This window comes from Sceloporus undulatus, chromosome 2 (genome assembly GCF_019175285.1).
Source record: "Sceloporus undulatus isolate JIND9_A2432 ecotype Alabama chromosome 2, SceUnd_v1.1, whole genome shotgun sequence".
NCBI lineage: Eukaryota > Metazoa > Chordata > Lepidosauria > Squamata > Phrynosomatidae > Sceloporus > Sceloporus undulatus.
In genome coordinates, this window is record NC_056523.1 from 137490430 (window position 1) to 137504873 (window position 14444).

Below are 14444 nucleotides of genomic sequence, written 5' to 3' on the forward strand. Positions count from 1 at the left end.
AACAAATCCAGTGGCTTCATTCCCACCTTTTGTTTTTCTTTGTCATATAAGTCTTGCTTAAACAGGATGAACTGCAGGTTAAAGTTGTGCTGGCTTTACTGTCAAAGGATTGGATTAAGGAAATAAATCTTTGATGTTATGTGCAACCTGAAAGTCTTCTGTATATTTTCAACCTTAGCTGCATTCTGCTGAGACCAAGATAGGGAAAATACTGCCAAAACAGAACTGGACACCTTTGCAGTCTGACTCCAGAACATATGAGTACTGTCTGGGTTTGGATACTGTTGTAGGAGACTGGAATCACTTCCTTTTTAAAGCATTTATTGTGTTTTTATATCCTTCTAGTTACTTACCAGGTCAGTTAAATGCTTGCTTCTGTGACTCTGAGGAACAAGGTGGTGTCTCCATCCCTAACTGTGCAGCAGTCATAGATCTCATTCAGATAAAACTTGTCAAATGGTTATCTGAGGCAGCCCTGAGATTTCCTGGAGATTTCAGTTTGGAGAGGCATTAGAGGAGCTGAGAACTTCTCTCTAAACTGCAAATTCCAGAATATACAGGATGTTGCCATGACAGTCAAAGTGGAATCACAGTGCTTTAAAAGGACTCTTCCCTGGGACTGTGTGTGCTTAGGCCTTGGTGCTTCCTTCAGGCAACGAAGGGGCAAAAAAAAGGTAGCATGTCTTAATTGGCAAGAAGTATTAAAAAGCCTCAGAATTGGCTAGGTCTGGTGTGAATATTAGGAGCCTTGCCTATTTATCAAAGTAGTCCCTTCTGTCTGATGTTCTTCAAGCTATAAATTACAAGTTTTCCAGATCAATCCCTTACTGCAGTAGGTGTTCTTGAGATCCCTGTGCTGGAGATCATATTCTTGAAATCTGGATTTGGATCAGTGAGGCCAACCAAAGATCCAGCCTATTTTGTTATGACTTACATTTGAATTTCCCTCTCCCTTTGCTAGACTTGTCTGGCAGTACTAAGTCTTCATCAGAGATAGTGTTTGTCAGTTTGAAAATTTAAGAGACTTTACTTTGCCCCCTGTTTTACCTGCCTACTACAGGGCCAAATTACAGCCTTTGCAAAGCAGAAAAAAGTCAGAAATAGATCAGCCATGTGTCCAAGTTTTTAAGGTGATAGTTGCCAAGTGAAGATCTGGCAGTTTGAGAATTTCTTGGAAGTGACATGGGAGTAATACATACGCACCTTTGCACCCCTGCCCGAGCAGCTTCAGAGCAAGACATTTTGAAGCTGTACACTCTGAAACTGCCTGGAAGCTGGCTTCACATCACTTGGCTGCCTGCACGTGGGCTGGCTTCTGGGTGCTTTGGTGGCGTGGTGTTTAGATGCTGCACATCGCCAAAGCACCATAAAGCCAGCTTCCAGTTGTGGTGGGGCCGGCTTTTTGCTGGCTTAAAAAGGAACAGCTGTTTGCTGCTTCTTTTTCAGCTGGCAAAAGGACAGATTGGGGCTGCCACATACAGTTGCTGCAGCCCCAGTCTGGCTTTGTCAGGGGCAGCCTGTTTTGCCCCATGATCGGCAAATAATCAAAGTACAAACTGGTGGAACTTAAGCATAGATTATCCCTGATTCTTGCTCACACTTCAGCTGAGAGGGGTGATTGGTTTCTTGCTTGGGGATCAAGAATAATGGTAAACAATTTATTGAGCCTCAGGTTTTTTGCCACACAGAATTCCTGAGCTATATGGCATTCATGATTGCATTCACAGAAGCAGCATTTTATGTGCTATTGATACAGTTGCTCTAATATTACCTTTGAGGCTGCCAGGTTTTATTTTTTCCCAGGTCAACTGTGTCTTTTCATAATCATTGGATAAAAAAGATTCCATTTAACAAAATGGAAATAACCAATGGATTATAACAGCAGCAGCAGCAACAACAGCCACATGCCTCTCCTTTTTCTTTACAGGCCATTCTCTTCCTGCAGCAGTTGCTGGATTTTCAAGAAACAGCAGGTGCCATGCTGGCATCCCAAGGTAGTTTCTCAGGGCTCCCTTGATAAAAGCACCCATTTTTTCACACTGATCAAGCTGTTTCCTCTGCTTGCTTTGCAGTAAAACCTCCTTAGCAAGGGTGTAGTTCATTCATGCCTCACTTCCCAGCCATTTAGTTGGAACTGCCAGAGCAAAAAGCCAAAGGCATCTAAGGAATTATAGGAAAGCCCAGAGAGATGCCTCTCATCTTCTTATCAGCCAGCTCTGTGATACTTGAAACCTACAGACAAAGGGTGAATGATTACAAAGAGCAGTAATTTTCAGTGAGAAGACAGCTCCCAAGAGATTTTTATCACACAAATGGTCTATTAACTGGCTTAATGAGCTACTTATAAGTAAAAGTATGGAATATTCATTTGATTTTGGGCCAGTTTCTTTTGGTAGAAGTGGGTGTGATCTTCTGAAATCTAGAGAGCTTTTGCTTCTAGTAGAATGAGAAGTAATTGCTTTGATTTTACATATCCATTGCTGGTTTGTGTACTTTTGACTTCACATCACAGACCTGGTATGTTTAATGTGGGAAGAAGGTTTTTACCCAACAGTCAATATCTGTTTAGATATACATTTTCTGAACAATATCCATAAGACATTGAATTAGATAAGGATGTGCTTGTTTGGTTTTTGTGTTGTTGTTTTTTACACCTCCATAATATTTCACAAAAATTCTATTCATCTGAAAGTTGACAGCCTTGATTCCCTCAGAAGAGATAACTATAACTTCAGATTTCTTCCAGTTCCACTAAGGAATAAAATAAAGTTACTGGTAGATGCATTAAAAAAAAAAATATTAAGGGGCACAGCACACACGCCCTCCAGCTGTTTGTCTGAAACTTGTCCCCTCATAAGGAACTGTTCTGTCTGGAAATTTAATTCATTTCTGACAAAAATAGGGAAATGTTTTAGTCCTCTTTCTTTTTCACTGATAGTCAGTGAGGTGCCTTAGGATTTCTGAGTCACAACCCAGGTTCAGGAAGCTCTGAATCAGAGTCCAAACTAAATCTATTAGTCAGTGCACAGCTTTACTATCTAAGTGTTGTTGCAGTGATGTCTCAGTGTAAGTAAAATATCATATATTGATGTTAAAAAAATAAGTGAAACTGTTTTGGAGATGATAATCTTTGAAGAGAGCACTGCTTTATCCATTCTGACCCATGCTAAGAAGGTTGGATTGCGCCAGCTGCATCTTGCATGTCCTCCCATCATTTGTCCTCACCCCCCCCCCCCCCAAAAACTTGAAACTTGATCTGTTTCTGCAGCTGACTTGTCAGCCTCCCTTCCTCATGCCTCCTTTGCCTGCCAAAATTGGTTATGGGGAAAGACACTTATGGAGCAAACTCTTTTACTGGCCAGATGGGTCTACTCAGTTGTTAATAGAGACTGCAAAAATGCTGTCTCCATCTTGCAGTTCAGATCTCTGTCTGGGATTGTAGCAATTGCATTCATTCAATCACTGAGTGTGAATATGCACAATTGTCCAGACAGGCTTCAATTCCATGCACACGGACTTTGAAGTAAGGCCCACTCAACTCAGTGGGACATAGTTATGTGTAGGCATGTGTAAAATTGGGCTGTCTAAAAGAGAGTAGCTCCTGTCTGCTGAACCCATAGTGCTCTGTGTTGGTATCTTCTGCTTTATTCTTGAAGGTATGGTTGTCTCTAACCTGTCTTTTTGCACCTTGCATTTCTTTCTTTCTCTTTCTTTCTTCTCTATCCTTTTGTCTCTATTCTGCCTTAAATTTTTATAGTTCTTGGGGACACATACAATATTCCTTTAGATCCCAGAGGTAAGCAGCAGTAATATTTGTACTACCCAAGTGCATAGCTGATACTGCAGTTTTCTCACCTGGTTACATGTTTCTGTTTGTTTTCACTCAATGAATGCCTGCCTGTTTGAATTATCTGAAAATTTCCAGGTGCAGAGACCCAATGATGGTAGTCATGATTGTTTCCCTAAGCTTAAAATTGATGTGTGAAGGCAATAGCTCACTTTCATGGAGATTAGAAGTTTATAATGGAGAACAAAGCTCTTTGTGGTTCTTGTTGGTGATAATAGACTCTTGATCTAAAGAGTTGTTTGTCCCCTGTCTTGAGCAAACTACACCTTATACATGCATGTATAATCACAGGAAAAGGTACCCAGCACCTATTTATTACAGTATTTATATCCTGCTCTTTACCCGTAAAGGCTATCAGAGCTTGCAATTTTTCTTCTCTAAATTGAGTGCCCTTAAGTCACTTTTCACCCAGAAGGCAGGGAGGTTCCACTTGCATGTCTTCCTTTGTAAACTTTGTAAGATGAAAGAAACTGCTGGAGTGGGGGGGGGGGGGGGGTCAGTGGAAAAACTGTTATGGAAAGGATTTATTACTCTGCTTAGACTTCTACGTGCAATCACATGAATACAAACCTGCTATTTCGTTTATAAAAATTGGTTGTCAGGACTGTAGTGCATTCATTCACTGGCATGATTCATGTGCTTGACTCTTCACTGCATTTGAGAAGAGATGCCCTATAGGATAACTTCTCCTGCCAGTGCAAGTACGTAAAATGCTGTCCTATATGGCAACTTGTTAATTTTAGGATTATTAGAAGTAATTTGTTCCTGAGTCTTTCAGTTTCATTTGAGCCAGAGATTCCATCAGGAAACACATAGACAGATAACTACTAATATGGCTGATTCAGCCACCTGAGCATGACCCAACTCAAGAAGAAATTATCAAAGTGTTCTTCTTTCATGAAGCTGCATAGGCATCTCCATAATCATGCCTTATATCTTTTCAAATTCAAAACCTTCTCCAGGTGTTGTGTAATGCTCATTATATGCTGGAGGTTATGTTTTGTGTATATTTAAGATCTTGAAACCTTTACATTGGAAGAAAGAATGGAAATAGAACTGAGTAGCATCTTCATAGTAAAAAGCCAATTATTTTTCTGTTAGACAGCAAGGTATTAAAAGTATAGGTTTACAGTCTGGTTCTGGGCACTTTAGTCATATTAACTCAAAATGAGAAATAATACAAATGCCCTTTGTAGAAAATAATAAGTAGATGATGTAGCTAAAGAATGGTGGCCTTGACAGAAAATGAGGCAGGAAACCCGAAAGGCATACTGAATTGGTACACTAGTCTTCAGTCCTGTTGAATCATACATGTTGCAGTCTGCTGATGCCAGCTAGCCATAACGGTGACCAGTAAGAAAATATGTTAATTGATACTTTGTGGCCTTTTGCAAGAGGCCAGTAAAACCTCATTTGCAATTAGATGTTCAGTGATCTTGAGCAACTAGACTATTCCAAGTCCTGTCTAATTGGCTTAGAGCAAAAGACCAATAATACGTATTGTTAACTGGATGATAAGAGAAGACCAATTAACTCTCATTCCTGATAGGCAGAGATGAGCAGATAGGAGTAGCTTGAGATAATATATAAACCAACATTAGATCAGATAAGGTAAGTGGTCTCCTGGCCTGCTTCTGCTGCTGCCTATACTGGTGTGTCCTAACAGCTGCTTACTATTCTGTACTATGGTTGGATACCATGCCTGATAATGCTGGTGATAGTTAGGCTGTTAGTTGCTGCAATGTATTATAAATGCATTTGGATACATGTGATTTTCCCCCCATGGGTGCCTCTTTGCGATGTTTACAGTTCCTCAACAGATGATTATGTTAGAGTGTTACACAAGATGTCAAGTTCCTTACCAATATACAGTCTATATCAGAATGTGGCTAGACTGAAAAGTGTGTGTTCCTCCCTAAGAGGAGTGTGTATATGTATATGCTGAGTTGTTTATATTAATAAATGGCCTAATGTATTTTACAAGGCTGCATGTTTATTCTCCCAGGCAAAGGGATATTGTACCGTCATCAAGAGAAAGAAGTTTGTAGCATAAGCTTTTGTAGACTAAATCTGCTTTGTCAGATGCACAAAGTGTCTGTCTATGGATAGACATTTATACCCATGAATGTAATGTCTATCTCTAGGCATTTTTATTCCATGCATCTGATGAAGTAGATTCAGGAGTTTATCACATGGGGGGAATCCCATGCAAAAATGGGAGATTAAATTGGAAAAAGCCCACAACACAACGTCATTGTTAAACTAATCTTAACCTGAACGGAAAGTGAAGGGAAAGGAGACAAAAGCTGCTCCTTTCTAATAAAAATCCGAAAGTAAAAAGGAGCTTCTTTTGTTTACTTTCCATTCAGGTTAACACAAGTTTAACAATGACATGTGTGAAAATCAACTAGCTTTTGCAGGTTTTTCCTACCTTTTAAATCTCGTTTTTGCACGGGATTTCCCCCATGTGATAAACTCTTCAGTCTACGAAACCCTATACTACAAACCTCTTTGTTAGTCTCAAAGGTGCTGCAGTATTCCTTTGCATACCAATCCAGACTAACATGCTAAGTCTTTTTTTTTAATTCTCCTATGCTAAATATTCTGAAATTCTAATGCTTAAGATTACTTCAGGGGAATGTTAATCTTAAACTGCCTAGCTGGATGATAATGTTGTTCATAAATTGGAAGCTCAGGAAACCAGAAGGTAACTAGAGGTAATCCCAGACACATAAGGCTAGCTGACAAATGGCAAAGAACCCTCAATTCCTGTTTCACCATACTTCCCTAAATCAGTCTGCACTAGAGATGTAAATCTTTTCTTCTCTTATTCTCACATGTAGGAGTGTGAGAGAGCACAATTTTTTTCTCATCACCTGCATGATGGCATATTTTTTTATCATTCTGTGGTGAGGTCTTGTATTGTGTGAACAACTTTTGCACAGATTTCTTAGCTATGCTATAACACCTCCAGCCTTGTTGCAAAGACTAAAAAAATAGAATCATGTGGGTGGGTTGTTTAGGCTTTTTTATTAATCATCCAACCCTTTTGTGTTATCTGTCTGGGTGTATTTTTTTTCCACAAAGGAAAAAGACATTCATTTTGTGCAGAGGCATTTTGCACAAACTGCCAAAATCTTGACGGGGGGAAAAAAACCTTCACAGGGGAAAAAGTTTGTGTTGGAGAGAAGTTTGTGTTAGAGAGGAGAAATCTTGTAGAGATTAACAAACTCTCAACAGGCAGTCTCAACTTTCAGGACAACCTTTGTTATCAATAATGAGTAATTTAGCAAGATTAATTCAAATCCTCATTATGTTGGTCAGTTCTAGACATGTTCTAGACAGTTCTAGACATCTGCTTCTTAGCCTTTAAAGACATGGGAATTCAGTTCAGCCCAGGAATTGATTATTTAATTATAGGCTATATATTCTGATATGGTTCCATTGGTATTGCCTACCAACACAGATAGTAACATTAATAGAAACCTTTTGATAGCTTGTTTTATTCATGTGGGAATATTCTTATTATACTAGATGATGGTATGTGATACACTCAGGTTAAATTATTAGCTGCATTAATGTTGATATAATAGCACTGTTCATTTTCTAGTGTATTAAAAACAATGTTGTCCTTGTCTAGATGAGAATTTTTGGTACCGAAACAGGTTTGGTGGTTGGGAGTGGGGCATCAATTAGTCACTATCTGTGAATTAATAGTGCAGTGGTTCCCAAGTTTGGTAGCCAGATGTTGCTGGATTGCAGCACTTAGAATCACTGATCATTGGCCTTGCTGGCTTCCAGTATTGAAGCTGAGCAACATCTGGGAACCTAGGTGCATGTGCTTTCTGCCCTAGAGTTAAGCAAAAATGTTGTCTTGATCTTACATGATAAATCCAAGATCAGGTGGTTTAGCAAATCTCAATAGACTCAAAAATTTTATTCAGTGGGAGATAAAATAGCCATACAAAGACTACTATATGACATATATGACTGATTGAATGTTCTTTCCCATTTAGAAACCAGCTCTTCAGCAAGTAGCTACAGTTCTGAATTCAGTAGAAGGCTACTCAGCACCTACATCTGTGAGTAATCTTTCTCAGGCTACTAGCTCTTTCTTTTTCACAAGCTGCATATTAATGTCCTATGCCTATTTATCTGGGAATAAAGTTGACTGAATTGGGTAACAGCTTGATCCATTATATGGTTCTAGTTGGGTGGAAATCATAGTGACTTGTAGATGCTGCTCCTTGCATCCCAATACTTCCTCTCTTTCATGTAGTGTGGATTAACTCCCTATAACAAGGAAGAGGAAAATCTTTTTAACAAAAAATGGCAGTCTGCCAACGCTTGTTTTTCCTCCACAGGGAAGCCGCAACCGCCAAACCGCACGGCTTCCCTGCGGAGGAAAAAGAACCCTCAAAAAGCCAATGGCGCACTCATGACATAACTGGCGAGGCATGACGTGTAGATGCTATGCGTCCATTATGTCATAATGTTGGCACCCGTGTATATGGGGCGCCGCCATTATTGCACCGCCAGTACGTGCTAGGGTTAGGGACCGCACAGTTGCTGTGCGGTCCTGTATGTCTAGCACAGCGCAAGCATGGCGCTTTAACGCCATGTGTACCATGCCATACTTATATTGCCTTTAAGAAACAGCTTTTCAGGATTTTTAGAAAGTATTCTTTTCTGAGGTGTTGCAACATGTAAAATGAATTCAAATTTAACCAGTCACTTAAAGAGTGGTGTAGGCAGACTGTTTACAGTCTTAATAGCTTATACTCTTATACCTTTCTCAAACTTGAGATCTTTACAGTGGTTTCACTTCCATTCATGCATTCCTTCTTGTTAAGGCAAAGTTCTGGGCAACTTACAACTAAACCTTCTCAGCAAATCCAAAGTTTATGAGGACCCAGCTTTAAGTGCCATCTTTCTGCATAACAACTACAATTACATTCTCAAGTCCCTTGAAAAGTAAGTACATGAATTCTCTTCATGTTCTTAGTGCCTGCTGGAATTTCTGCCAGTATATTGTGCTCATAAACCTTTGTTAATTTTTCTGCCGAGCAGATTTGGTACTCCATTTTGTCTACTGTTTCCATGTTCTCTTTCAAAAAGAGGCCTTTGAAGTCTGTCATTTATACTGTAAACATTGTCTTGCATAAGGCAGTGGAAAATAAAAGCAGCCAAGAAGGTTCTGATTGCATAGGATTCTTTCATCTTATTTTGGAGAGCACTTCCCAGTAAATCCAAGAATAATTATCAACTGATTGCATTCTGTCTTCTAGGGGCAGTCACTCAAAACCCTTTATAGTTTTCAGTGACAAAAGAAATCCTTTACAGATTTTCTTTTCTATAGGTATTTTGGATTCAGTACTCTAGTTACTAGGTATATGTGGTTATAAAACAAAGTTGATGTTAATATAATTGAATTATTGTGTGCCTCAAAAGGCCAAAAACTAGTGCCATCAGGAAGGAGTGTAGGATTTGTTGTGACCCAGGTACAAATGGATGGGTGTCACACTCTTCTGGGGAAAGTGAGTAATGCCAGCCAGCCTATCCTTGTCCTAACCCTGAACTTAGCAAGTAGCTGTGTCACCATACCCAAAGTTCCTAAGCCTCAGAGCCCTGTGCTAAAATCTTTATATGCAGACAAAGAACCTCTTCTTCTTTTTTTTTTACATCTCTAACAATTGTCCTTTACCATTAGTGCCTCTCTGTTGAAAGACTTTATTGTGATAGGTTTTCCTTTTCCCTAAAATGGTAGCCACCAGAAACTAAGGCTGCTCCCATTGCTCCAAATGTACTGGACAGATACTCCTGCCTAGGTAGCAAAATCATTGAGCCTGACCAGCAATAGGCTGCTGTTGAAACAGTGAACAAAAGTTGATACAGTGGGCCCTTGTTATCCCCAGGGGTTTGGTTCCAAGACTTCTCATGGATACCAAAATCTGTGGATGCTCAAGTCTCATTAAATATAATGGCATAGTAAAATGGTGTCCCTTATATAAAATGGCAAATTCAAGGTTTTTTTTTAATGGGATTTATATATATTTTAAAATATTTTCAAGCTGTGGATGGTTGAATCCATGGATAAAGAATCCATGTATACAGGGGGCCAACTGTATATCCCTTATTTTAATAGACCCAGATTTCATTGGCTTTTGAGATAAGAACGTGCATATATCCATGCCGTTGACAACTCTGCTTTTTATTCTAGTGAGATTTTTTTGCTGTTCTTCCTGTCCTGGAGCAGGTTAGGATCTCTCAGATCCGTAACTGGCTTTGGAAGGGCTAAGAGAGCAGTGAGATATTTTGTCCTTTCCAAGCCATTCTTAAAGTCAGTGTAAAGTCAGAGAGATGCTAGCTTACAGCTTCAGTCTTGAGATACATAAGTGGATCTCTTTGAGCCTTAGAAAGCAGTAGGACTGATGGCCACTTTCTAGGCATTTCTGAGGTTGAAACTGGAGAGAAATTCCACAAAAACAGAGTGAAGAGAAAATGGAAACAAGGGTGGAGACATGTTCCCACAGTTCTCTTGGGTTCTAGAGATACTTGGAGCACCCTATGAACCTCAGTATATCACAGTTATGACTAATCCTCAGCCTACAAAGCAGAGTCCACAAATTTGATTGGCTTCTAGGACAAACTCAGATTTGTTTCCATTAAAAGTGTAGAACAACTGAACCAGTGCTTTGAATAATGTGAAACCACATCTTGTTCTTTAAACAGAAAGGTTTTTTGTTTTGCTTTGGAAGCCCATTGATTATTTAGTATTCTGTTTCTTTGCTTTTAGGTCTGAATTAATTCAGTTGGTGGCTGTGACACAGAAGACAGCAGAGCGATCTTACAGAGAACACATTAAGCAGCAGATTTTAACTTACCAACGCAGGTCAGAAGAAACCATCTGGTCATTTCTCACTAAAGGCATGACCTGAACCCTAGCATCAAATTTTAATGAACACGTGAAGAGGCTTTTACAGCAGAACATGATGAAAAAGGAAGGAGGCATTTGATCCTTCTTGAGAAATGCTCTTTCTCTAAAACAGTTAGTGTTGTTGGTATGATGGATCCCCTTTCTAAGGCTAGCCCAACAGTTCCAAACCCTTGGGCTCCTGTAACTAACCTTGCCCTCTTCATGATCCCTCCCTGGATCAGATATTTGAGCCTCAAGATGATCCCTACATGGTTCTAGTGGATGTGTTGTTCTGTGGGGTCACTATCGTAAGATTCTATCAAAACATAACATGAACAGTCATACACAGTTCTAAAAGGAATAAACAAGTAGTTTATTAATACATAATTAGATCAAACATTCCCCCGGAAGTATTTAATCATTCACAACTCTCCAAAACCCTATTCAGTTCTTCCTCCTGGTTTACTGTTCTATTATAGGTTTTCCTTGTCTCCATGCCATCTTTCCCATGTCTCCCCTCTGATAAAGACAAGCCTCAGTTTTGTGTTCTTTCTCCCCTCCCCTCAGCCCCTTTTCACTGCATTCCCTGAATGGTGATTGGTTGGCTTCTCCCTTCACAGTTGGATTCTAGCTGATGTGTGTATCTTATTTTGTTTCTACAGCTTACATTCTGTAGTATAGCTTGCCCTTTTTAGAGCCCAGCAAGACAGAATGGGGCAACTTGTGGTCCTCCAGATGTTATTGGAGTGTAGGTCACACCAGCACTAGCTAACCACCTCATGGTATGCTTTTGATCCACTGTTACTTTTTCTGTTGGCTGGAGCTGATGGGAATTGCAGGTCAGCAACAAATGGCAGGCAGCATGGTAACCCATGCTTGGCTCGAGATATTGACAAACAGTAAAGTCTTTTGGTGAAAATGGAAACAAACAAAAATGTATGGGTTGTGTGCATAAAATATACATAGCTAAGATGCCACCTTTGCATATGAAATCTGGAAATAGGAAGCTGAACTGAAATGTGATCTCCATGTTGCATAACAAGCATGTTTTGAATTCCAACTGTTGGGTTTGCACATCAGATCTTCAGTGTTACCATTGGTTTTAAGGAACAGAAATGGTAAAATCTATCCTTTTTCTTGTTTATTATTGCTGCCAGACAGGGAACAGCCTATCAAATAACACAGGCTGTTTAAAGAAGTACATCGTTCTATATCCTGCAGGTACAGAGGCAGCAGTGCTTAAAAACTGAAGAGACCAAGAGAGAGTTTGGCCACTTGGATTTCCTGATTTAATTATTGGCACACAGATATTTATTATTTGAAAGTTCATTTTCATGTGATAACTAATGGAGACCATACTTGCTTTGCTTACCATTCTTCATTTCTTTTTTAGTTGGTTAAAAGTAACAGACTACATCTCAGATAAAAATTTGCCTGTCTTCCAACCTGGCGTCAAGGTGAGAATATTTGTGTTGGGAAATTGTAATGTATATTCATCCCTTCTAAATTAGGTTAGGGCCAAAATACATGTAAATGTGTACATCTTTCAAAAATCTTCAGATGTCATTGTGGATTGTCATGCAAGCAAGATCTGAAATACAGTACATGGGGGGAGAGCATTGATCCACTCAGTGGTCCTAGCAATCCCCCCCCCCCCCGGCTGATGTTGATACTGCCATCACTGGACGCTTCCCCCCCTGTGGCTAATAGCTGTGGTGTGTGTGTGTGTTGTTGGACCTCTGTGTTTTGGGAAAGAATCAGGGCACTGTCCACCCATGTACTGTGTTCCAAATCATGCTTGCATGGCAGTCCTCAAGGATGTTGGCTGAATAGGTTTCCCTGGTATGTGGAGCACTATCCTGGGACTGTCCAGTTGCTGCTAAATCAGAAATGGGCAACTGTTACCCTTCAGATGGTTTTTGTCTTTGACTCCCAGCTGCCCTAGCTAGCATAGCTACTGATGAGGGATTCTGTGACTTGGAAGTCCAAAAATCCCTGGAGACTCACTGTCAACTCCTTACCTGAATGGTAAAGAAGCAATTTGAACAGCAATATTATTTGAGGAAAAGACATAAATAGAAGAGCTCCTCTTTTTCTTACTCCTTTACAGTTCAAGGATAAGGAGAGGCAGGTGATCAAGGAACGCTTTAAGGTAAGTAACTGCCAAAGACCAAGCATATGTTCTTTGTTATGGCTTTGTGCCCTTTCTATTCTTGTTTTGCCATGTTATATTCTGCTCCAAGTGTGTGGTTAACTTAATCTTCCCTATGGAAAAGGGTTTTAATGATGGTCTGGAGGAGCTGTGTAAAATCCAGAAAGCTTGGGCTATCCCTGACACAGAACAGAGGGACAAAATCCGGCATGCCCAGAAGACCATTGTGCAAGAGGCCTACGCTGCATTCCTAAAAAGGTGATCATTTGTCCTCATAAAGACCTTCTATCTGTTCAGAAAGAGTGATGGCATGCAGGAAAGGCTTTGAAGGATCTCTCCCTGCATTCCAGTTTCCAACACTATTCTCTTTGTGTGTGCAGTACATTAGTTGGTTACATGTGTCCTTGAAGTGGGTTGAAAAGCAGAATTTGGCACATGAAACTTGTGTGGTTGTAGTTTAGCACATATTACAATCACCCAAAATTTGATGATAAACATAGCCCAGCTGTAAGGACAACCTTTCTAATGATTACAGCAATTGAGTAGATATGGGGACTGAACAAGAATAGATGGCATTCTACTATAGGGCCTGTAGCAAAACACTGCAGTGCAGGGTGATGCTGATCAGCATTTCAGCCACTCAATCCCATCCCTTCATTTTCTTATGATGTTTCCTGGAGATCCTCTCAGGTCAGAATTCTGTACTTGTTAAGCCTGTACTTGTTAAGCCTGTTTAGTCATCACTGGACTGTTTTGCACACAGGAAACACACTTGGACTTTTTCCCCTCCTCTCCTGGAGGCTTTTGCTTTGCTTTGTTTTTTGTTCTTCAGCAAACCTAGAGGTTTTCCCCAGTCTGTGAGAACATCTGCTGATGTTTGGCTGCTGCAGTTTTGGCTGCAAAATGACTGGCACTGGAAGCTCTGTGGTTGCTGTTAGTATAAGTGATGGTTGTAATGATGATGTGGCAGCTGTTAAAAACGGAAAGGGCAACTATGTCATGAGAAATTCGATCCATGCTTGTCACAAAAGATTTTCTTTCTTGTTTCCTTGGCAGGTATGGTAATGTACCCTTCACAAAGAACCCTGAGAAATACATTAAATACAGAGTGGAGCAGGTGGGCGAGATGATTGAGAAGCTCTTTGACACATCAGCATGAACTCCCTGCCTGTGTGTTGTTGGTTTCCTAGTCCTCTTTTCCACCCATCTGTGAAAGCTGTGGTTTATGCTTGTATTTATAAACTCATAGAAACACAATTTATGGCTTGTCTGATTTCTTAGATTATTGCAGAGAACTGGATATCCATGTATGTGTATTGAAAATAGTAGTTATGTGGGGATTCTTTCTGATTTCCAAGGCACTGTTTCTAACACAATGTTTTCTTTGTACACTTTTAAAAATACTTCATTTTCAGTTTTAAGCAGCTGCTAGCTATCCTTCTTTCCCTCTTGGTGCTTTTTCCCCTTCTATTCCCTCCTCCCTGTACTTTTATTTTTTCTTTCCCTTTTTTCCCCTACATGTCAAATTG

The 14444-nt window shown here is 40.0% G+C and overlaps 1 protein-coding gene across 20 annotated transcripts in view; it reads left to right on the forward strand.

The window, feature by feature from the left end:
* Positions 1-14172, forward strand: part of EXOC7 (exocyst complex component 7) — a 100970-nt gene extending 86798 nt beyond the window's left edge. For 14 of the 20 annotated variants that reach the window (XM_042449373.1, XM_042449377.1, XM_042449371.1 and 11 more), the window contains 9 exons: positions 1928-1994; positions 3758-3796; positions 7864-7929; positions 8701-8821; positions 10644-10739; positions 12157-12220; positions 12874-12915; positions 13040-13173; positions 13972-14172. In XM_042449373.1, the coding sequence (XP_042305307.1) occupies positions 1928-1994; positions 3758-3796; positions 7864-7929; positions 8701-8821; positions 10644-10739; positions 12157-12220; positions 12874-12915; positions 13040-13173; positions 13972-14074 (732 nt within the window). In that variant the 3' untranslated portion in view covers positions 14075-14172. The remainder of the gene's footprint in view (positions 1-1927; positions 1995-3757; positions 3797-7863; positions 7930-8700; positions 8822-10643; positions 10740-12156; positions 12221-12873; positions 12916-13039; positions 13174-13971) is intronic. The other 6 variants (XM_042449375.1, XM_042449387.1, XM_042449383.1 and 3 more) reach the window with 1 other exon arrangement.
* Positions 14173-14444: the final 272 nt, after the last annotated feature.